The sequence below is a fragment of the Nansenia antarctica genome (assembly GCF_963989245.1).
Source record: "Nansenia antarctica genome assembly, chromosome: 3".
Lineage (NCBI taxonomy): Eukaryota > Metazoa > Chordata > Actinopteri > Argentiniformes > Microstomatidae > Nansenia > Nansenia antarctica.
In genome coordinates, this window is record NC_137688.1 from 10296998 (window position 1) to 10318862 (window position 21865).

General features: G+C 49.0%; 1 protein-coding gene across 1 annotated transcript in view; it reads left to right on the forward strand.

Moving 5' to 3' along the window:
* The window catches only part of diaph2 (diaphanous-related formin 2), a gene marked incomplete at its 5' end in the record, with an annotated part of 433487 nt that overhangs the window by 371761 nt on the left and 39861 nt on the right, over positions 1–21865 (forward strand). Inside the window, 2 exons of the mRNA XM_080525622.1 lie at positions 1926–2061; positions 20807–20899. Of these exons, the coding sequence (XP_080381748.1) occupies positions 1926–2061; positions 20807–20899 (229 nt within the window). The remainder of the gene's footprint in view (positions 1–1925; positions 2062–20806; positions 20900–21865) is intronic.

A 21865-nucleotide genomic window follows, 5' to 3' on the forward strand; every position in this document is an offset into this window, starting at 1 on the left:
TAATTATTTGGGTGTAATCGTGTTTACAGTCGGAATCCTTGTTTGTTTAGAGTAAGTTTAGCCGGCAGCATGTTTTTTTTGTATGTTTTTTTTATTTTTTTATTAAATGAATACATTGTCCTCCAAGTTATGATGTAGGACTTTGACAGGAGGTTTCAGGACATCTCTGCCAAAATGAATTGAATTGTCTGTCCGTGAATGAGGACCCGCGTCAATGTGATCAATACCAACGGCTTAGCTGAGCACGCTGAAACAATGTGTTAGAATGCATTAAGGGCTTCATTACCAAGCATGGAGGAGAGCCAATGCATTAGCACCTAACCGCTTGACTTTAGATTGACCATCATTATGTAAAGTGCACAAAGTGGACATTCATACAGACATACAGTAGCCATATCCATATACCGGCCGCCCTAGTATATAACGTGGCATGTTTGATGTTCATGCAGACTAAAGTAACATGTGAACCCTGCTCCATACAACACGCATGTTGACATGTTGAGCCATGATGATATCCTTTCATAATATATGCCCCCTGTCTCTCTCTCTCTCTCTCTCTCTCTCTCTCTCTCTCTCTCTCTCTCTCTCTCTCTCTCTCTCTCTCTCTCTCTCTCTCTCTCTCTCTCTCTCTCTCTCTCTCTCTCTCTCTCTCTCTCTCTCTCTCTCTCTGTCACTCTGTCACTCTGTCCTGTCCTTGTCTCACACAAGGAGACGTTGACAATGAGGGCTCTTGTCCTTGGACTTGGAGCGTGGCTCCACTATTGACTGGCATGATGAGCTGCTCTTTCCTGCGCTCCTTCCCCACCGTCCCAGTAATCCCTCTGTCTTAGCCGCCGACACGACGCACACATCGCAGGAACCCGCGGGGGGGATCCGTATGGGGGCGACGACTGTCGGCATTCATTATGTCAGACCGCATAGGAGCAGGGGCGTGCCAGCACTGACACATACGCGACACACACACGCAGACACACACACCCAGACACATGCGCGCGCACGCTCACACACACACACACACACACACACACACACACACACACGTGCACACACATACATACGCACACACACACAAGCGCACACACACACTAACACACACATACACACACATGCATACGCACACACACACACACACACAAACACACACACACACACACTCTAAGACCCAGGCCCTGAAACGCCTCCACCACAGGCCCAGGGTGAGAGAACCTTCCAGGGCTCCAAAGGTCGTGTCTCCTTCTCCTCACCCAGCCCCGCCCCGCCCCGCTCTCTCCCTCTCTCTCATCTTCTCTGACACCTCGCTGACATTTAAGCCAGGGAAGAGGGCAGAGGGCGATATCTCTCTCTCTCCCTCTCTCAGAACTCTCTCGGTTCACTGCATTACAACCCGCTCACACACACACAGAATTCTTACTTACCAACTATTCCCGTAAAAGAACTCCTTACATACTGCAGCGGAATCCAGCATTCTGTCTGTGCGAGGCGGTGTCTTCTTCCTAATGTATGATGTGGCATTGATCTATTATAGACACATGCCTTTAGTGCGTGTCTTTCAAACCGATGCAGTGTTACATTCTTCATGACTGTTTTGAAGGCAAACAGCTGGGGAAGTGGGAAAGATCTTACCGTTGTCAAACACTTTCAATAATGAATATGCATCGGATATATTCCTCCCCAACTTTTTCTCTTTTGCTCTCTGAAAATGTGCTCTGAATGGAAACCTGCTGATTCTGGTTTTACCCTGTACTGCACTTGGCGGTGAAACCATGTGGCAGGAGCTGGAGACTCATTGTGTGCGCCTGTGTGTGTGTGTGTGTGTGTGTGTGTGTGTGTGTGTGTGTGTGTGTGTGTGTGTGTGTGTGTGTGTGTGTGTGTGCGTGTGTGCGTGTGTGCGTGTGTGTGCGTGCCTCTGTCTTTCCCCTCTCCAGGATGCTGTGAAGGAGAACCACAAGAAGAGGGAGATGGAGGAGAAGATCAAGAGAGCCAAGCTGGCGAAGGAGAAAGCTGAGCGGGAGAAACAGGAACGCCAGCAGAAGAAGAAGCAGCTGATTGACATGAACAAAGGTATGCCACTTCTGCCACGTCGGAGAGAGAGAGAGGGGAGGGTGAAGAGGGGGAGGGGGGTGAGGAGGGGGGGTAGGGGGGCGGGGGGGGGGGCGCAGCGTGCAATTGTATTTCACACACAGATGAACCCCTGCGGGGAGTGGAGGCATCGTTTCGACTGTGAAGAGAATCACACACTCCTCTCACACGCGCGTGTCACAAACAACTGGCAGATTACACCACTGTTAGCATGTGTTTGAGCAGGGCTTTAATTCAAAACAAAACCCAAAAAACGCATTTGTCAACAACAGTCTGGGAGCGTTAATATGAATAAACGCCGTTCAATATTCAGATGTATTGTCGTTTCTTCCGTTAGTATGATCAGCGGCACACGCTGCAGTAGTGGCGGTGGAACGTGCAACAAGGTAGTCGCTCCTGTTTGAATTCCTGGAATTTCTGCGTTGTTCAATATCATGGGTGTGATGGGAACAGAGGTGGGCGACTAGCAAGCAGACGCCTGCAGTGCCATTGTGGATGTAGGTCACATGTAAAGATAGACATCTCAGGTTCACTGCCTTTGTAGAGCAGACAGATAATGGGTTGGCAGATAACACTGCCATACAACAAGATGGGCGCTTTTTTTCTTTTCTTTTTCATCGCCGCACGCTATTGAGAGTAAGTTTCACTAAGATCTGTAGCTGGTAGTCTTTTTCCAACTTGCTGGTTCGATATAGACTCGGGATGGTTTCTCTTTCCAGGGCTGTGCCGATTACTGTAGTTTAGTGTCGAAATGACGGAGTTTTTATCTTTCTCATAAACAAAGTGATAGCTGTGGAAATACTATTGATCTGTTTTAGACTTGGGTTACACAGGTGTGGTAAATTAGGAAGAGAGAGAGATTGGGAGAAGTTGCTGTGGCTCGTTACGGGGGTTGACATTGAGAAAGAATCTCTGGCCTGGGGGGGGTGTGGAGGAGCCAGTCAGTGTGGTCTTTTTGTTCCTTTCTGGCAAACAGACTGGGATTTTTATTTTTTATTTTTTGCTCCAATCCACCAGCTTCAAATGTCACAGCCAGCCGAGGACCTTTCTCTAGCTCTGCATTCGGAAATGTGACAAGTCGCTCTTCAACACACTGCAACTCTCCGAGATAATTGATGCATGCTGCAAGTTTTTCAAGCGGTGACCTCTTTGAAAGCTTCACTTTTAATAAACCAGAATGTCTGAGCCTGGAGAAGAAGCCTGTCTCTCTCTAACCAGATGGGGGGGTCGTGGGGGAAGTAGGTGTGATATGAAATATTTCTGCAGGAACAGATTTTGATCTCTGTTTCAGACGCCATAATAACTTTGGCATGAATAAAACATGGCAATGACACGGGCAGGTAGCCTGGAGCCTAGGAGATAGCAGGGGTACTCCGCTACCCAACCCCCCCTCCCCACCACCACCACCTCGCAATTGGTCTCCCCCCCCCCCCCCAACTCTATGTATGATCATCCAGATGGATGGATTTTGAATTTCAAAAGTTTCAAGGTTGAAGGACGATTCCTGACGCGCTATCTGTAGCTGTTCTCAACCAGTAAGCCAGTATGATTGAATCAATGTCCGTACCATTGATTGTTCTATTAGTTGTACTAGAACTGGGTCCTTTTCATGAAGCAAAGGGAAGGTCAATGACAGGTTTGTTTTTCTTCTGTGTTACTGAAGTCTGTCAGATTCAGCTGGAGGTTAGAAACCTGTCTGTTTTGTCTCCGGCGAGTAGACACTTGCACTGCTCTTTGTTTGGAACACACAGACACATCAGTTTAATACAATGTGTCTATACCTTTTTTTATTCCTTTTCTGCTCGGCTAGTGTCTGCTTTCCTCTTCTATAAAATGACAGCCTTGGGTGAGCCTTGACTGGCCCCGCTCATCACCAGCGGAGATCATTGACAGCACTGTTGAAATATTCTGTATGTACTTCAACAACAGTTTGCAGAAGTTAGGATCTCTTACATCAATATTTCATTGATAGCGTCAAACAATTCTCACCACTGAAAGTTGTTGGAAATAATAGTCACTATAGTTGCTTGAATCATATCCTACCATTTATTATGTTGTATTGTTAACGATAAAGGCACACGCATTTCCAGTGGCAGATGGTACAGACATATGGGCATTATTTTGTGGGAATTACATAAATGAAATGATCCATGATCTAGATTTTGGTATATCTTTATATGGATGTATTCATTCATTCATTCATTCTGCCTTGTGGAGGTTATTTGATGTATCATCCTAAAGTGTTTAATGCAATTTCAAGGGGCTATTTTTGTGAAGAGATAGATTTTAAGTAATTTTGCAAATTGAGAACTAATCCTCTTCACATGCAAATGATTAACAATGAAGTACATATTTAATGAGAATTTAATTCATTTAGCTTTAAGAGGATGGTGTTGGGTGGGGGAGGGGCATGGATAAATGCTTTCAGGAAATGGCACAAAAAGTGCCCTCAATTTCCTCAGCCGTTGAAACTTGAGAATGTGCCCTTTTGCAAGTTCCGCCTCACAAGTACTTCCTCGATGTGTATGATTGATGTGTGAGACAAGTGGGGGCTCAATCTGTTTTCCTTGTGAGGTATTAGAAATACTAATATGGGAAATTGCTTATGAAATCATTACCCAGTTTCCCCATTTGTTTTAATTTGCTCTAAGTGGATTTCCATATTCTCTTGAACTGACCAGATGTTCAGCATTCACCAAATGGCTTTACCCCGCTGAAAGTAAATGGTGAGCACTGAAAAAACAGCCTAGATCCACCTAATCCTTCTGTCTCTAATAGGAAAAGATGTTTCATCCCAGTAGGGTATTTATCATGCCGGCAGATATGAAACAATGTCACAGTGAGCGTTCAGAGCTGGTAGACGGGGCGGGGGGAGGGGGGAGGGGGGGGGGGGAGTGTGAGAGGCTAACAGAGCGACTGCACCTTCTCCCAAGGCTTCTCTACATAGGGAGTACAGGGACACACCAGGACCACACAGCCGGCTGGCTTCACCAGGGTCAGTGGCCATGTCTGGGCGTGTGTCCGTGCCCACACCACCGCAGTGTCTCCAGTCAAATCCACTTAGGGTAGAACAGGGCCTGCAAGCGCACACGCTGGGTTGAGCACAATGTGACATGGCACAAGGCACGCACTGGGGGCTAACAAACAACAGGCAAACACGTCCTTTGAACATGTTTAATAAACAGAGTATATACTACTATAAGTAGAGCATATACTACTATAAGTAGAGTATATACTGCCGTAGGTAGAGCATACTGTAGGTAGAGCATACTGTAGGTAGAGTATATACTACTGTAGGTAGAGCATACTGTAGGTAGAGCATACTGTAGGTAGAGCATACTGTAGATAGAGCATACTGTAGGTAGAGTATACTGTAGGTAGAGTATACTGTAGGTAGAGCATACTGTAGGTAGAGTATACTGTAGGTAGAGCATACTGTAGGTAGAGCATACTGTAGGTAGAGCATACTGTAGGTAGAGCATACTGTAGGTAGAGTATATTGTAGGTAGAGCATACTGTAAGTAGAGCATACTGTAAGTAGAGGATACTGTAGGTAGAGTATACTGTAGGTAGAGCATACTGTAGGTAGAGCATACTGTAGGTAGAGCAGACTGTAGGTAGAGCATACTGTAGGTAGAGCATACTGTAGGTAGAACATACTGTAGGTAGAGTATATAATACTGTAGGTAGAGCATACTGTAGGTAGAGCATATTGTAGGTAGAGCATACTGTAGGTAGAGTATATAATACTGTAGGTAGAGCATACTGTAGGTAGAGCATACTGTAAGTAGAGCATACTGTAGGTAGAGCATACTGTAGGTAGAGCATACTGTAGGTAGAGCATACTGTAGGTAGAGCATACTGTAGGTAGAGCATACTGTAGGTAGAGCATACTGTAGGTAGAGTATACTGTAGGTAGAGCATACTGTAGGTAGAGTATATTGTAGGTAGAGCATACTGTAAGTAGAGCATACTGTAGGTAGAGCATACTGTAGGTAGAGTATACTGTAGGTAGAGCATACTGTAGGTAGAGCATACTGTAGGTAGAGCATACTGTAGGTAGAGTATACTGTAGGTAGAGCATACTGTAGGTAGAGCATACTGTAGGTAGAGCATACTGTAGGTAGAGCATACTGTAGGTAGAGTATACTGTAGGTAGAGTATACTGTAAGTAGAGCATATTGTAGGTAGAGCAGACTGTAGGTAGAGCAGACTGTAGGTAGAGCATACTGTAGGTAGAGTATACTGTAGGTAGAGCATACTGTAGGTAGAGCATACTGTAGGTAGAGCATACTGTAGGTAGAGTATATACTACTGTAAGTAGAGCAGAATGTGTTCACCGAACACTTTGTTTGGGATTGAACCAAGCCATGGAAAGATGTGTTGGTGGTCGAGGTAAACTGTGCATCATTACAGGAGAGGAGAATTAAAGAACCCAAGATGAAGTCTTGGCCAAGCATAGAAGCGTATTGGTTGTAATGCACTACCCTAACACACAGCTTCATCTGTTCTCTTGCGGTGCATCAATTGGGTTCCACAGTATTGACCCAGCTGTTCATATTTGCATGTGCTTCTTGTATTAGTTCTGTCGGCTCAAGACATCATCACAGAGTGTGGGACTAAAGCCTAACTTTTTTCCAAACCAATACCTCAAAACACTGCAGCTATTTTGTAAAACACTCACATACTGTACCTGTGAGGCCTACAGATGATTCTTTTCTAATTCACTTTTACCTGCAAGTGATCATTTTTCACTCTGCTAATTAGAATCCACTCATCCAGTTCAATCCATTTTGGCAACAGCTTGGAGCCACTAGCAGAATGCAGTGTTATACTGTGGTTGGCTCTAAGGGAATATTCTATATAGCTTAGAGAGAGGCTTTGACTATAAATGGTTAGTTGTTTTTCTCTGTTATTTCATCCATAGTTTAAAAATAATTCATGTAAACAAGTAGTTGTGTAAAGCTACTGATTAAAATGATATGCAACATGACTTATCTTATGACGCAAGTGTAGAGACATTTTAAAATACATTTGCCCAGGGAAATCCCCTTGGAATTGTTGTCCAATGTAGGGAGACAAGTCTATTACAGTGTCCTTAATGATGAAAGTATAAAACCTTTCAATTTGGATAGATAGGGTTCTAAAAAATGAAATTGGATAGATTTGTTATATATTTGCCAACTATTTAAAGGACACATACCTGGCACACTTGTGTCATATAGTTGTGTTATTTACACTCCTACAAACATTATAATGCATCATTGGTCTCACTGCATCAATAATCTATTCAGGTATGGCCATTCAAAATCAGTGTGGTCCAAAGCGATATTAGTGGCCATTTTGAAAATGTCTGCCAGGGAGTATAAGACCAAATCAGTGATGGCCTTACACTATAGCTAAACATGCTCTTTGAGACCTTGCCTTACTAATGCAAGGGAAGGGCTGTTTGCTCTACCTACAGTGTACAATGTAGTGCCTGTATCACAAATCGCACAATTCTTTCACTTCAGCTCAAAAGGCTGGAGAATCATTCTGTTATTTTTTTTTATTTTCATTTGGAGTACAGTGTAAGATAACCACTGCTCTTCTCAACAGAATAGCTCACCATCCGTTTAAAATGATTTGAGCCCATTAGTAAAAGTGTGATGGCTGCCTTTCAGTTATTTTCAATCAGGTCTCATCCAGTGACTGAATACTGTAGGTGGGAAGTGGAAGGCACGTTCAAGGACGTGTTTTGACAGTTGTGTTACCGGCTTGCCTAGGAGCAGATTGTATAGCTTCCCCTTTTTCCATTTGTTCACCTTAAAATGCAGGCACAGTTCAAGATAAGCGAGTGTGTCCGTTTCGAATGCATCCTTGCAGCCGATAGCTGTCTCTGCTCCCTCGGTTCAGCAGGCCTATCAGAATCCAGTCCCTCCATGCCCCTGTGATTCTGTAGTGAGAGAGTGCACTTTGAATCCTGACAATGGTGCGCCTCACTTCTGTTTATGTATTCCCCTCTGTCGGCTTTCAGCCCTGAGAATCCGCCGTATGTTTACAAGAGTGGGTGTCTTCTGTGGTATTAATGTATATGTTTTCGATGCCTAGCGATAAAATACACGTTGCGATGCTAAGTGAATTTCAAACATTCCCTCTGGGCGTGACATCGATCACCTATAAAGTATACCGTACACTTCACCATTATCCATGTTTTTATTATACAGTAGCATGCTGCATACATTCATGTCTTCCTCCGTTTGAAGATATTCCCCTACGAGGGTCAGAATGTGACTGTTAAATGCAGAATGTGCACATGTGCCAGACTCCATTAGCATGTCTTGCTGAGGGAAGCTGAGATGTTTTTCCTGCACCGGTGCGGGGCCGGGGGGGGGGGGGGGGGGGGCCTGGGCTGTGCGTGTCAAGGGAGAGAGTGACATGGGGGGGGGGGGGGGGGGCGTGGATTGATGGTGGTGTGTGACAGCACCGTTAGGCCAGTGTACCTGCGCCCGGGCCATGCCAACCAGGTGATTATAGAGAACGCTGACAGGCAGGAGGCTGATGTCAGGAAAGGTCGGGTCCCTCACCGTCACACCATGTCTCCGCTACCACAGAGGAGCGGGGGGGGGGATGATGCTGCCGTGTGCCCCCCCACCCCCGGGGGATAACGTACAGTACCGTACAGACACGGCCGTGCGGGGAGGAACACCAAGGGAGGGGCTTCCGTCGAGCTTTCCGACGCTTCCTTTGGCTCATCTCGGGGGAAAAAACGAAGCCCGTATTAAAGAGCTAACATTGACCTTCATGTCTGACACTGATGGACAAGGACACAGCAGGCGGGAATATGATTATGATTATGATGATGCTGTTGGGCTCGGGGAAGCTTGTTTATTCGTCTAGAAGTGTAATTTATTGGATTATCACGGCGCTGATGGCTTTGTGTGCTGTGTGCGTTCCACATCCGTGATGTGTGGGGAAGGAATTGGAGTGTTGGTCCGGTACATCTGCATCCCCGTCACTGTGGTGGTGTTATTTACCCCGGCTGTCAGGAAGCGACGCTCTCTTTCTGAATAACACTGCCTTACATCCCAAAGCCGGGGGGGGATCACAGGCGCAGGAGTAGACGCGATTCCTGCAGCACGCGTTCATCTGTGCTGGCTGGCGTCGTGAATTTCTATCATTACCTTGAAAGACAGCAACAAGGGCATCAGGCTTATCTGCTGTGCTACATCAATTTTAATAAATAACAGCATATTAGATTGTGCTCTATCATCTTGGAGGATCTGAATCTGCCTTAAGGCGGTGATGGCTCTCAGAACGCGTCTGACTGTGTCTGGGACGAGGCCCCTGATAGGGAGGGAGGGGGAGTTAGCTAGTGCCGCTCATCAACAATTGTCGTGCAAGGATTTAATCCATCTGATTTACTATGAAATGTGCTACATCTGTGGAGGTGATACAATAAGCCACTCTATTATCCTACCATATTACACCATTCTCAATGCATTTCCATCGAAATTATTTTTTGACACAATGTGCAAGGAGTCCGCGTTACAGAAGCCTTTGATTATTCCATGATAATTATTTCATTGCCAATTATTGTTACCCCAGGGAATGGTTCTGCTCCTTGGAGTTTTTTTTTCCTTCTTTTTGAATTTTCTTTCGTTTTCTTTTGCCTGTGTCTGCGAATGTTTCAAATAATCTTTCTTTTTTAAATAAGGAACTTTTAATATTGTAGAATACTGTGGGTTTTGTGTGAAGAGAGCCCTAATTAGAGTGATGCTGGAAGCCCTAATCACTTTGAGCCTGTTTAACTTAATTTGGCTGGCTTTCCCTCAGGTCAGAGACAGAAATGAGAAGATACATCAGAGATTCCCCCTCCCCTCCCCTCCCCTCCCCTCCCTCCACCCTCTCCCCCACCCACCTCCCCTTCTCCCCACCCCTCCCCCTCATAAACGTAGCGCCTCCCTTGTGGAAGAATGCTCAGTTACATCTCTTCAAGTCCCTCGTACGGTCCTGATTGTTCCGTGTCTAGAGATCTGAAGATCTAGGACCTCGAGAGTTACTGAACAGTCAATCAAACACAATTATGCTCACGACAAAGACCGTCCGCGTGTCATTGTCACATCCACTTACCTACACAGCCGGCAGCAGCGAGGACAGTGTGTGTGTGTGTGGGGTTGAGGAGGAGGAGATGGTATCTCGCTGGGTGAAATGGAACGCAGTCAGCTTGGCGTGCCACTCAGAGAGAGAATGGCAGGGAGGGGCAGTTCCGGATAAAGGGGATACTGAGGGTTAGATATTGGTGGGGGTGGCGGGGGGGTCAGGGTTCAGCTCCATACAACAGAGCAGTCACGCTGAGAGTGTTTCTGCCTCACCGGTCTGCCACAGATGACTGGAGCCCTTATGCTTGCTCACATGACTGTCTAGAGCACGGTACAGTACTGTGTGTCCCCTGCTCCCCTGTTGGCCCAGTGACATGTTGACCCCATGTGGTCCTCCTGTAAGTGTGTCAACAGCACATCTGTCACTCTGGCCTGGGCTGGACCACAGCACGACCACCCCCCCCACCCCCCGTGGACTGTGTTACTGGGTAAACTAGTGGGGTAAACGGGACTGGAGGCAGGGTGAATCGGCAGCGGCGGTGGTTGGCAGTAGCAGAGGCGGTAGAGGGGGACCGCTGTGGTGCCTGTCTCCTCTACATAGCTCTGTTCGTTCGTTCTCCCCTGTCCCTCCTCATCACCGCATGGGGCCCTAGCAGCATCCATTCCAGATGGAGGGTTTATTTTTGTTTTTGTTTGTTTATTTATTCATGCATCCAGCTATTCAGGGCATCACCGAGGCTTTCGTCACTGCCACAAATGCAAATCGCCGCGGTGGCTAATCCACTTTCATCTCTCCCTTGCCGACTGTCCCTTCCCTCCGTCCCTCTGTCCCTCTCTTTCCTTTCTCTCTCTCTCTTTCTCTCTCTCTCTCCATCCGGAGATGACCAGGCCTGCTCCACCACTTCTCCATCTGTGTGGGGAAGGTAGTAGAACCTCCCCGCAGTCCCTCCTCTCTGCCACCTTATGCCACCCCCACCACCACCGCCTCTCGCTGACGCACCCTCCCCTCCCCTGGCTCCCCAGACGCGCTGGCGCCGTCCTGGGCTCTAAAGAGAGAGGAAAAGCGCCCCGCACTTCTATTCCCCTTGGACGGAGGGATGTGGGAGCATCCCTAATTTAATTACGGAGGACATGAGTGGGTTTGCACATCAAGCTGTTACGGTAAAACAGTCCAAAATAATCTGCACACGGATCCATCTTCTTCATTAGGGCCCTCCCCCCTCCCTCCCCCCTCCCTCCACCACCCCTCCACTCAAGAGGCATGCGGTGCTCAAAACATGGCTCAGACGAAAGTAACCGTGGAACGCTCTGGCCGTGTCTGTGTCTGTGTGTGGAAAGTTTCTCATGTGTTGGTGGGTAGAGGTAGAGGGTAGAGTGGGAGAGCCGAGAGGGTAGAGGTAGAGGGTAGAGGTAGAGGGTAGAGGGAGAGGGTATAGGGAGAGGGGAGAGGGAGAGGGTAGAGGGTAGAGGTTAGAGGGTAGAGGGAGAGGTAGAGGGTAGAGGGAGAGGGTAGAGGTTAGAGGGTAGAGGGAAAGATAGAGGGTAGAGGGTAGAAGGGAGAGGGGAGAGGGAGAGGTTAGAGGGAGGGTAGAGGGGAGAGGGAGAGGGAGATGTTAGAGGGAGAGGATAGAGGGAGAGGGTAGAGGGAGAGGATAGAGGGAGAGGATAGAGGGAGAGGGTAGAGGGAGAGGATAGAGGGAGAGGATAGAGGGAGAGGGAGAGGGTAGAGGTAGAGGGTAGAGAGTGAGGGAGAGGGGAGAGGGAGAGGGTAGAGGTTAGAGGGAGAGGGTAGAGGGAGAGGGTAGAGGGAGAGGATAGAGGGAGAGGTTAGAGGGAGAGGATAGAGGTAGAGTGGAGAGGGAGATGTTAGAGGGAGAGGATAGAGGGAGAGGGTAGAGGGAGAGGATAGAGGGAGAGGATAGAGGGAGAGGGAGAGGGTAGAGGGAGAGGGTAGAGAGTGAGGGAGAGGGGAGAGGGAGAGGGTAGAGGTTAGAGGGAGAGGGTAGAGGGAGAGGGTAGAGGGAGAGGATAGAGGGAGAGGGAGAGGGTAGAGGGAGAGGGTAGAGGGAGAGGGTAGAGGGAGAGGATAGAGGGAGAGGTTAGAGGGAGAGGATAGAGGTAGAGTGGAGAGGGAGATGTTAGAGGGAGAGGATAGAGGGAGAGGGTAGAGGGAGAGGATAGAGGGAGAGGATAGAGGGAGAGGGAGAGGGTAGAGGGAGAGGGTAGAGAGTGAGGGAGAGGGGAGAGGGAGAGGGTAGAGGTTAGAGGGAGAGGGTAGAGGGAGAGGGAGAGGGTAGAGGGTAGAGGTAGAGTGGAGAGGGAGAGGGTAGAGGGAGAGGGTAGAGGGTAGAAGGAGAGGGAGAGGGAGAGGGGAAAGGGAGAGGGTAGAGGTAGAGTGGAGAGGGAGAGGTAGAGGGGAGAGGGAGAGGGAGAGGGAAGAGGTAGAGTGGAGAGGGAGAGGGTAGAGGGAGAGGGGAGATGGAGAGTGGAGAGGTTAGAGGGAGAGGGGAGAGGGAGAGGTTAGAGGGAGAGGGGAGAGGTTAGAGGGAGAGGGTAGAGGGGAGAGGTTAGAGGGAGAGGGGAGAGGGAGAGGGAGAGGTTAGAGGGAGAGGGGAGAGGGAGAGGGGAGAGGGAGAGGTTAGAGGGGAGAGGGAGAGGGAGAGGTTCGAGGGAGAGGGTAGAGGTAGAGTGGAGAGGGAGAGGGAGAGGGGAGAGGGAGAGGGGAGAGGGAGAGGGGAGAGGTAGAGGGGAGAGGGAGAGGGGAGAGGGTAGAGGGAGAGGGGAGAGGGAGGGAGAGAGAGAGGGAGAGGGTAGAGGGAGAGGGTAGAGGTTAGAGGGTAGAGGTTAGAGGGAGACGGTAGAGGGGAAAGGTAGAGGGAGACGGTAGAAGGAGAGGGTAGAGGGAGAGGTTAGAGGGTAGAGGTAGAGGGAGAGTGGAGAGGGAGAGGGAGAGGGGAGAGGGAGAGGTTAGAGGGAGAGGGGAGAGTGGAGAGGGAGAGGGTAGAGGGAGAGGTTAGAGGGGAGAGGGAGAGGGAGAGGGGAGAGGGAGAGGTTAGAGGGAGAGGGGAGAGTGGAGAGGGAGAGGGTAGAGGGAGAGGTTAGAGGGGAGAGGGAGAGGGAGAGGTAGAGGGGAGAGGGAGAGGTTAGAGGGAGAGGGGAGAGTGGAGAGGGAGAGGTTAGAGGGGAGAGGGAGAGGGGAGAGGGAGAGGTTAGAAGGAGAGGGGAGGGGGAGAGGGAGAGGGAGAGGGGAGAGGGAAGAGGGAGAGGTAGAGGGTAGAGGTAGAGTGGAGAGGGAGAGGGGAGAGGGAGATGGTAGATGGTAGAGGGTAGAAGGAGAGGGGAGAGGGAGAGGGAGAGGGAGAAGGGAGAGGGGAGAGGGGAGAGGGAAGAGGGAGAGGGGAAAGGGAGAGGGAGAGGGTAGTGGAGAGGGAGAGGGAGAGGGTAGAGCAGGGGTCTTCAACCTTTTTCAACCCAAGGACCCCTTGGATGAGAGACAAACAGAACAGGGACCCCCACATGTAATATATATATATATATATATATATATATATATATATATATATATATATATATATATATATATATATATATATATATATATATATGCCTATAATAACTTCTATATTTACTTCATTCACCTTTTATTTCACCATATTAACCTATTTATATACTGGGTTATTAGCCTATATGTGTTTATGATTGATAAAACGTTCATGCATAATTATGATTGGTTATTATTATTATTATTATTATTATTATTATTATTATTATTATTATTGTTGTTTTTGTTGTTGTTGTTCTTGATGAGGCTTATATTTTCTATTATTATTATTTTTCAACAATGAAACTTTTAGCTTCAGGAAGCAAGGTATGCCTACCTCCTGGGTGGAGGTTGTCAGGCAGAGCATCATGTCATCCTCGGGCTGCAGTCTGGAACTGTATTTGCTCTTCAGGTAGGTGAGGGAGGAGAATCCTCTTTCACAAAGATAAGTTGTTGCAAAAGGCAAGAGGCTCACCATGGCCTTTGCTGTCAGTTGGGGGAAGTATTTCTGGCAATGGATCCAGAACTGGGTGAGAGGCTGTGACTCGTACACATTCTTGTGTGTACTGTCTGTGGTTAGGTCGATCAGCTGATCTTCCTCAGCGGCTGTCAGGTTTGAGCCGTCGGATGCATTGTCTTTGAATGATAACCGTATCCATGTCTTGTGCTTTCTCCAAGACTCAGTCTCAGAAAAGTACTTCTCAAATTGACTTTCGAGTGCCTCCAAGTGATCAACAATTGCGCATTTCACATCAGGCGAGGGCGCATTGAAATGCGCAGCCAGCTCCGCGCGGTTTTGGCCAACCAGAATCTCGAGGATAGCTGTGCGTAATTCAAAGACGCGCGCCAATACTGATCCACGGGAAAGCCATCTGACCTCGGAATGGTAAAGGAGCGCGTTGTGTTCCTCTCCTATAGCGGCGCATAGAGAAGCAAAGAGGCGGGTTTGTTATTATCAAACTAGTAACTAAATTAGTAACGTTATGCTAGTTATTAATTAACGTTAATTTCGCAGTGAAGACCGAACTGCAGCGTTTTTGTCAAAAGTAGCTTATTATTGCCTATTAATGCTTGTACCTTACTCAATATCATTTTTGTTATATTTTTTAATTCTCACTGATTATTTTGGTGAAAGTTGTCAATTATTATGACAGAAATTGGCGGACCCCCCGGTTGAAGACCACTGGGGTAGAGGGAGTGGGTAGAGGGTAGGGGTAGAAGGAGAGGAGAGGGAGAGGGAGAGGGAAGAGGGAGAGGGAGAGGGGAGAGGGAGAGGGGAGAAGGAGAGGGGAGAGGGAGAGGGAAGAGGGAGAGGGTAGAGGGGGGGCTGATAACAGGTGCATGACTGCTGTCCTGTGGTCACCTGTGTTGTGTCTGCCCTCCGTGGCAGTAATGCACTCTCTCTGACTGGTGCCTCAGGAGCTGCTGGGACTGGGGGAGAGAGAGGAGGCCAAACCAGCCTCCATGCCAGAGACATACAGAAAGAGAGAGAGAGAGAGAGAGAGAGAAGAGAGAGAGAGAGAGAGAGAGAGAGAGAGAGAGAGAGAGATGGATGTGGAGAGAGATAGAAATGTGAAAGTGGAGAGAGAGATGGAGAGAGGAATAGATGGAGAGAAAGAGAGACGGAGAGAGAGAGAGAGAGACGGAGAGAGAGAAGTGCCACACATGTACACCTGGCTGTATCGCAGCCCACCCACCCCCCCTCCCCACAAGGCTTGTTCACGGCTAATGCACCAGGTTAATTGCACAGGTGACTTTCTGCACGGTAACAGATGGGCTGAAATGTGTTCAAAAACAAATCCCAGACAAAAGAAAAAAAAGAAATAGGGAGTTGTATTTTCTGTATTACTAGGGGAGTAGTTCTTTCTTCTTCTATCTATCTCCCTCCCTCCCTTCCTTCCTATACTCCCCCCCCCACCCACTTTCCTCTTGTCCTCTAGAGTATCGTACAGAATGGCAGTGGAGAGCAATATCCAGGAGCACTCCCCCTCAGAGTGGTTTCAGCTCATCAAGCGCAGGGCTCTTATTAGCTCTCATTACAGGGCCAATGAGACGAGGAGATCTGTCACCGAGAGGCTTGAGCAGAGGAGGCTATAGGCCAGCCCCGGCCAGGCTATAAACGCCATCGCCTGTCGGTGTAACCCTTCAGTTCAGTCTGACTCGGGAGAAACACTACAGTTTGTTTGAGACAGAGAGATGATCCTGGTAACTGAGCACCATGAGCTAGTCTGTCTGTGCAATGATTTCGACTGTTACTATCACCGTGCAGTCACCGTCGCACAATGTGGGTGTCAATATCTGCCACTGCTACCGATAGCACTGTAGATATGCAGCACACTTTTTTGGTTCAGGAAGCTCTCTCTTTCTCTCTTTCTCTCTCTCTCTCTCTCTCTCTCTCTCTCTCTCTCTCTCTCTCTCTCTCTCTCTCTCTCTCTCTCTCTCTCTCTCTCTCTCTCTCTCTCTCTCTGTCTCTCTCTCAGAATTCTGATAGTTGAGTCTCCCTCCCTCCCTCTCTCCCTCCCCCCCCCCCCCCTCAGAGCGGGTGACACATGGCTACATGCGAGCCATCAGAAAATAGAGTTCTCAATCGATCCGCTGTGTCTCCCCCCCCCCCCCCCAACATGGAGGAGATGACAGATAGCAAATTGAATTCATGAACAAGCCGTGTTGACACGACTGCATAATTATAGGAATGCCATTCCTTTTGGTGTTTAAGGAGTAGGCATGCCACGGCATACAGATGGAACGGGCCTGTCTCTTTCCCTTGACAGGGTGGAAAGCACACACGGTTAACGCTCTCGTCTCCGTTCCCCCGGTTTGATGTGACGTATCCTCTTTTTCACTTTCACACCCCGTCCTTGTTGTCGTGTCTGATTACCTTCAAGAGACGGTGTGTTGCTATTTAAGAGGTCCTTTGTTGCGTTTGATAGGAACACCACTTGGCAGTGGTCAGGGCTGCCCTGGTGCTGCTGCTGTGGTGGAGGTGTGTGTGTGTGTGTGTGTGTGTGTGTGTGTGTGTGTGTGTACGTGTGTGTGTGTGTGTGTGTGTGTGTGTGTGTGTGTGTGATGCATTAGCCATCAGAAGGGCCTGGCTAGCTCCCTGCTTCTCCTCTAGCTGATCTTGCCCTGAGCGGCCGTGAGCATAGGTCACGCTGCACTGCTGACACCAGTCTGTGCTGGAACACACATACACACACACACGCACACACAGTCCAGAAATTGAGGTGTGTGGCTTAGCAGAGTATAAATTCACTTGACTGGCCATGCTAGACTTCTCTCTCTTGTTGGTTTGGATTAGACATCGAACCGGTATGCAAATATTGAACATGTATTGTAATAAAAATAAATGATGGCCGAATTGACTGTGTGCGTGTGTGTGTGTGTGTGTGTGTGTTTTTGTGTCTGAGTGTGTGTGTGTGCGTGTGTGTGTGTGTGTGTGTGTGTGTGTGTGTGTGTGTGTGTGTGTGGGTGTCTGTGTGTGCGCGCGCACGTCCGTGCGCATGTGCGTGCGCATATGCATGCGCATGTGCGTGACCGCGCGCGCCCGTATGCGCTCGCACACTTGCATACGTCGTCGAAATAATTGAATGTCAGAGAGCTCAGGCAGTCAAGTGTCTCGGAGGGACTTTTTTACGACCCTGTGCCTTTCCCGCTCCAGCGGTCCCTCTCAATGACCCACTCCTCCAGATGCACCCCAGCCACCCGGGCCCACTTCACTGTCTCCCCTTCCTCCCCCGACGGTGACACTTGACTTCCCCCCCCACACCCTGCTCCTCTCTCCTGGGCCCGGGGGCCAGATAAGCCTCTCCAGCCTGTCTGCCAGGTACCTTGTTGGGAGAAGCTAATCTGATGTGTGAAGTTTACAAATCCAGCAGAGAGCCCAGCCTTGTTATCCTCCTAATTAGAAAATGTGATAGTGCATACTATGCTAGTAAATACATTACAGGGCAGATGAGAGAGGCAAGGGCCAGTGCCAGGCCAGTGCCAGGCCCGCGCCCAGGGCTTACTGTTACAGTTGGCAGGCCCAGAGAGGCCTGGTGCCATTTGATACCTAGGCACAGGAGGGGATGAAAGGAGAGAGAGATGGTGGGAGGTCGGTATGGATGGATGGATGGTGGGGGAGGGGGGGGGGGGGGGGGGGGGTATGGATAGAGAGAGAGAGGGATGAGGGAGAGAGGTAGAGAAAGAGAGAGGTGGTGGTGGGCGGGGGGGGGTATGGATAGAGAGAGAGGGAGGGATGAGGGAGAGAGGTAGAGAAAGAGAGAGGTGGTGGTGGGCGGGGGAGGGGGGGTAGAGAGAGATATGGAGGAATGAGGGAGGACAGGTACTTTCTCACTGGGAGGTTGGGCCATTCTTGGGCCATGTTCTTTCTGCCTCAGATTTGGCTCTTTCAGAAAAGTGCCCCAAGTGTGAAAGCCTGGCAATGTTCCGCTCTTCTTTTTAATAAGATCATTAAGGGGCCGTGGAGGTGCCTGGCGAGGTGTTATATGCCGGTTTTTGGGGAGAGGGGCGGGGAGTTGTCGACTCCTCGGCTTTTATCTTAACCCATTTGGAAGGCAATTTCCTCTGAGCCTTTCTAGGCAGATCTCGTGTTATAAAGGTTAGCTTTTCTTCTGCTTTCTTCTGCATGCAATCTACCATTCCTGCTAATTGAGAAGCTACCGAGTTTTTTGCCCTGGGTTTTTAACAGCAAAAAAAAAATAAGACAGACGAGAACTGCAGGAACACGGCGTGAAGTCAGGTGATGAGAAAAAATGTTATGTAAAGATTTTATAGATTTTTATTTTATTTTGGGAGCATTTTTGGGAGTTGTAGCATCTGTGGCACAGTTTAAGATGGCGAGGTGGTGGCTAGGGGCTTGGAGCCTGGTTGCTGGGAGCTGGAGCTGTTTCCACAGAGCAGAGCAGAGGTCTAGTCAGCTCTGGTCAACAGTACGTTGTTAATGGGGCAGCAGCGGGTCACACGGGAGCATGTTTCCCATTTTAGTCATTTTGCTTCTTTGTGTCTCCAAATCCTTCCCCTCCGAACCCAGTCTAGCCAGCTCCAGCAAGTCCTGGTCAATTACGGATGATGAATGGGGCTACGGTTAAGCCCAGAAGTAGGACAAATTGATCAAAGTGTCAGCTGCCCCCTGTGATGTCTAAGTCTCAGAGAAGAAGGAAATGAAGAAAGAGTTGTCCGAAAAAGTTTCTGGAGAACAAGGAGCTATAGATAAATATTTACCTGCCATGTAAAGACTTTCTGTTACCGGTACATGTCGAACTCAAAACTCACAAGATGCCCCAGTTAGTCTACGTATTGGGAACGGAGACGCAGACTAACTAGGCGCCTGTACGGTTCTTCAGGCTAGTAGCTGTTAGAGCCACTGGTCGGCCATCTTGTTCTGTAAGGGTGAAGCAGGTGTAACGCTGTTATGTCCTGGCTTAAACCAACAAAGGCGAAGGCTATCAAAGGTGTAGCAGTGCAATTTGAGATAAGCACGGCTTGGTTTGCCTCGGTTTGTTCTGATAGAGCTGGTCTAATTAAACCTGATCTAATCTGGGTTGCTTTTAGACACACTGCACACAGCAAGAGACAGACAAACTTTGATTTCAAAGTGGCCCTTGGGAAGGGCCTGTGGATGAAAGAGAGGGAACAACACAGAGGGTCAAGAGAGGTTATTAGCGCAAATGAAAATATTCATATTTCTCCTATTTGCATAAGATGCATTTCTATTCTTGTCCCTTTTTCTCCCATGTTTAAAAAAATTAAATAATAATTGTTTATGGAAATGATGTATTGTTGTTGTGTTGCTTGAAGAGTGAGAAGAAACACAGGCGGTCTTGCTTTTCTCAAGCAATGGTAGAATATGTGCCATTTCCTTGCATTAATTATGTAGCAGTGTCAACTTGTTCTGTTTATGAATTCAATTTGCTCGACTGTCATCTCGCTTTGAGTGTGTGAGAAACACAAAAGATTGATTACCGCTCCTGAGGAAACTGCTGCCGAAAGCAACCGTCATCTACCAATGCGAACGCTCCTTCTCTGCCATGCCCAGGAGCGAAAAGGGAGCCATGGCCCTTCGTGGTAAACATTACGGAGAGAGCAGTTCACTCATGTATGCAAACGATTGATAGCGCAGTCCGGTGCACTACAATAAGTCACCCTAATGATCCCAGTTTAAAATAATGTCTGTTCTGGACCACAATGATGAAGAGAGGGGCCCGGTGACTCATTAGGAAGGGGGTAAAGATAGATGACCCAGATATAGGACCTACGCTTATTTTTGAATCCTTCCATCGAGAGAGATATGCCGCGTGTGTGTGTGTGTGTGTGCGTGCGTGCGTGCGTGCGTGCGTGCGTGCGTGCGTGCACAGTGTGGGTGGAGGGCCGTGTGCTGAGTAAAGCCCTAGCCTCCGATGCACTCAGCAGCCTCCTCCGGTGCGGTGGCCCGGCGGTCCAGGGATGCACCCGGCAGTTTGGTGGTGGGGGAGCGTTTTTACAGGCAGGTTCCCGGTGTCATCGACAGAACAATGATAGAGCGCCACCAGTATTGACCGGCTCCGCACTAAATCTCGGTAAAGAGCACTTAGCTCCCCGGCGTTAGCCACAGAAAGAATATCTGCCAATGGCCATCAGTGAAAGCTTTCATCCTCCTCCTCCTCCTCCTCCTCCTCTCCCTGCGTTAAACCCTAAGCGCTCTCTCTCGCTCTGTGGCTGTGCTTCCTCCCCCCCACCCCCACCCCCGCCCCCCCCCAGAGCCGTGGAGTGGAGAGACGCGGGAGGGCCACTCTGACAGGAATCTGCTATAATGCTGATGCACTGTTTAATAGTTCCCATCTACCTTGTGTGTCTAGTTCAGGAGAGAGGGGCTTCTCTCTCTCTCTCTCTCTAGTGAGGTGGTTGATAAATGCCTGTGTAGGGACTAGGGGGGCTGTGCTACTGCCTCCACACTGGATAACACAATGACCAAAGACCAAAAGCCCAGAGACATATCCCAGCAGGTGTTTTCGGTTTGTTCCTCACTTTGTGTGTGCGTGCGTGCCTGTGTGCGTGTGTGTGTGTGTGTGTGTGCGTAGATGGTCTGTGTGTCCTCTAACCCCCCCTCTCTGCCGTCTCCTTACAGAGGGAGATGAGACCGGGGTGATGGACAGCCTGATGGAGGCCCTGCAGTCCGGAGCGGCATTCCGCGACCGTCGAAAACGAACTCCGCGCAACGGTAAGACACCCCCTTCCCCCCCCCCCGCCCCTCAGGCGAGGTCACTTCCTCCTGCGATCCCTCCCACCTCTCTACAGCTCACCGCTACAGAGAACCTGTCATACCTCTTTAAACCTGAGTCTCCATCACATACAGTATAACCCCATTCAATCACACCCACACACACACACTCTTTAGCATTGTCCTTAACATGAAGGGAAACGTCCCTATCCTCTCTTTGATCGGCCTGAGGGAGACACGTGTGTGTGTGTGTGTGTGTGTGTGTGTGTGTGTGTGTGTGTGTGTGTGTGCTCTGTGTGCGCATTACTCCTTGTCACTGTATACCTTAGGGTTCTGGACCAGGTCACACACAAGCACGCACACACACACACACACACACACACACACACACACACACACACACACACACACGCACAGTGTCCCCGGTGCAGTTAGTGGGAGATTCATTGTCACATTGTCATTCATAAGGCTCTGATCACAATAGAGACGGGATGCAGGCGATAGCTGTGGCGAGATGAATTAGCATAATCCTAATGTTTACACATCCCATCCTGCTGCCATGAATGGGGAAGAGGAGGGGAGAGGAGGGGAGGAGAGGGGCCACCTGGAACAAGAGTCCTGTCTCCATTGATATGAGCCGAGTAGGACCACAGGTGCTGCCCATCTCCATATCGGCACCAACAGCGGACTATGCTAGTCCTGCTGCCCGTCTCCGACTCCTCTACTCAGGGTAGCTAGTCATTGTAGTCAGCTTCGCCCGCGGGGTGGAAGCGAGTTAGCCCTGCTTTGGGTGTCGTGAAAAAACAGGACGATAATGCATACTGCACCTAACGGACAAGCGGTTCACTCTTTTAATGAGCTCCCCACACGCACCTAGCTAGCTCCTGTACACCCGCCCTGAGGGAGAGAAGTTTCCTAACTGTAGCAACTGTCACTCTAGGAGATGTCAGACACTGTCTGTACCAG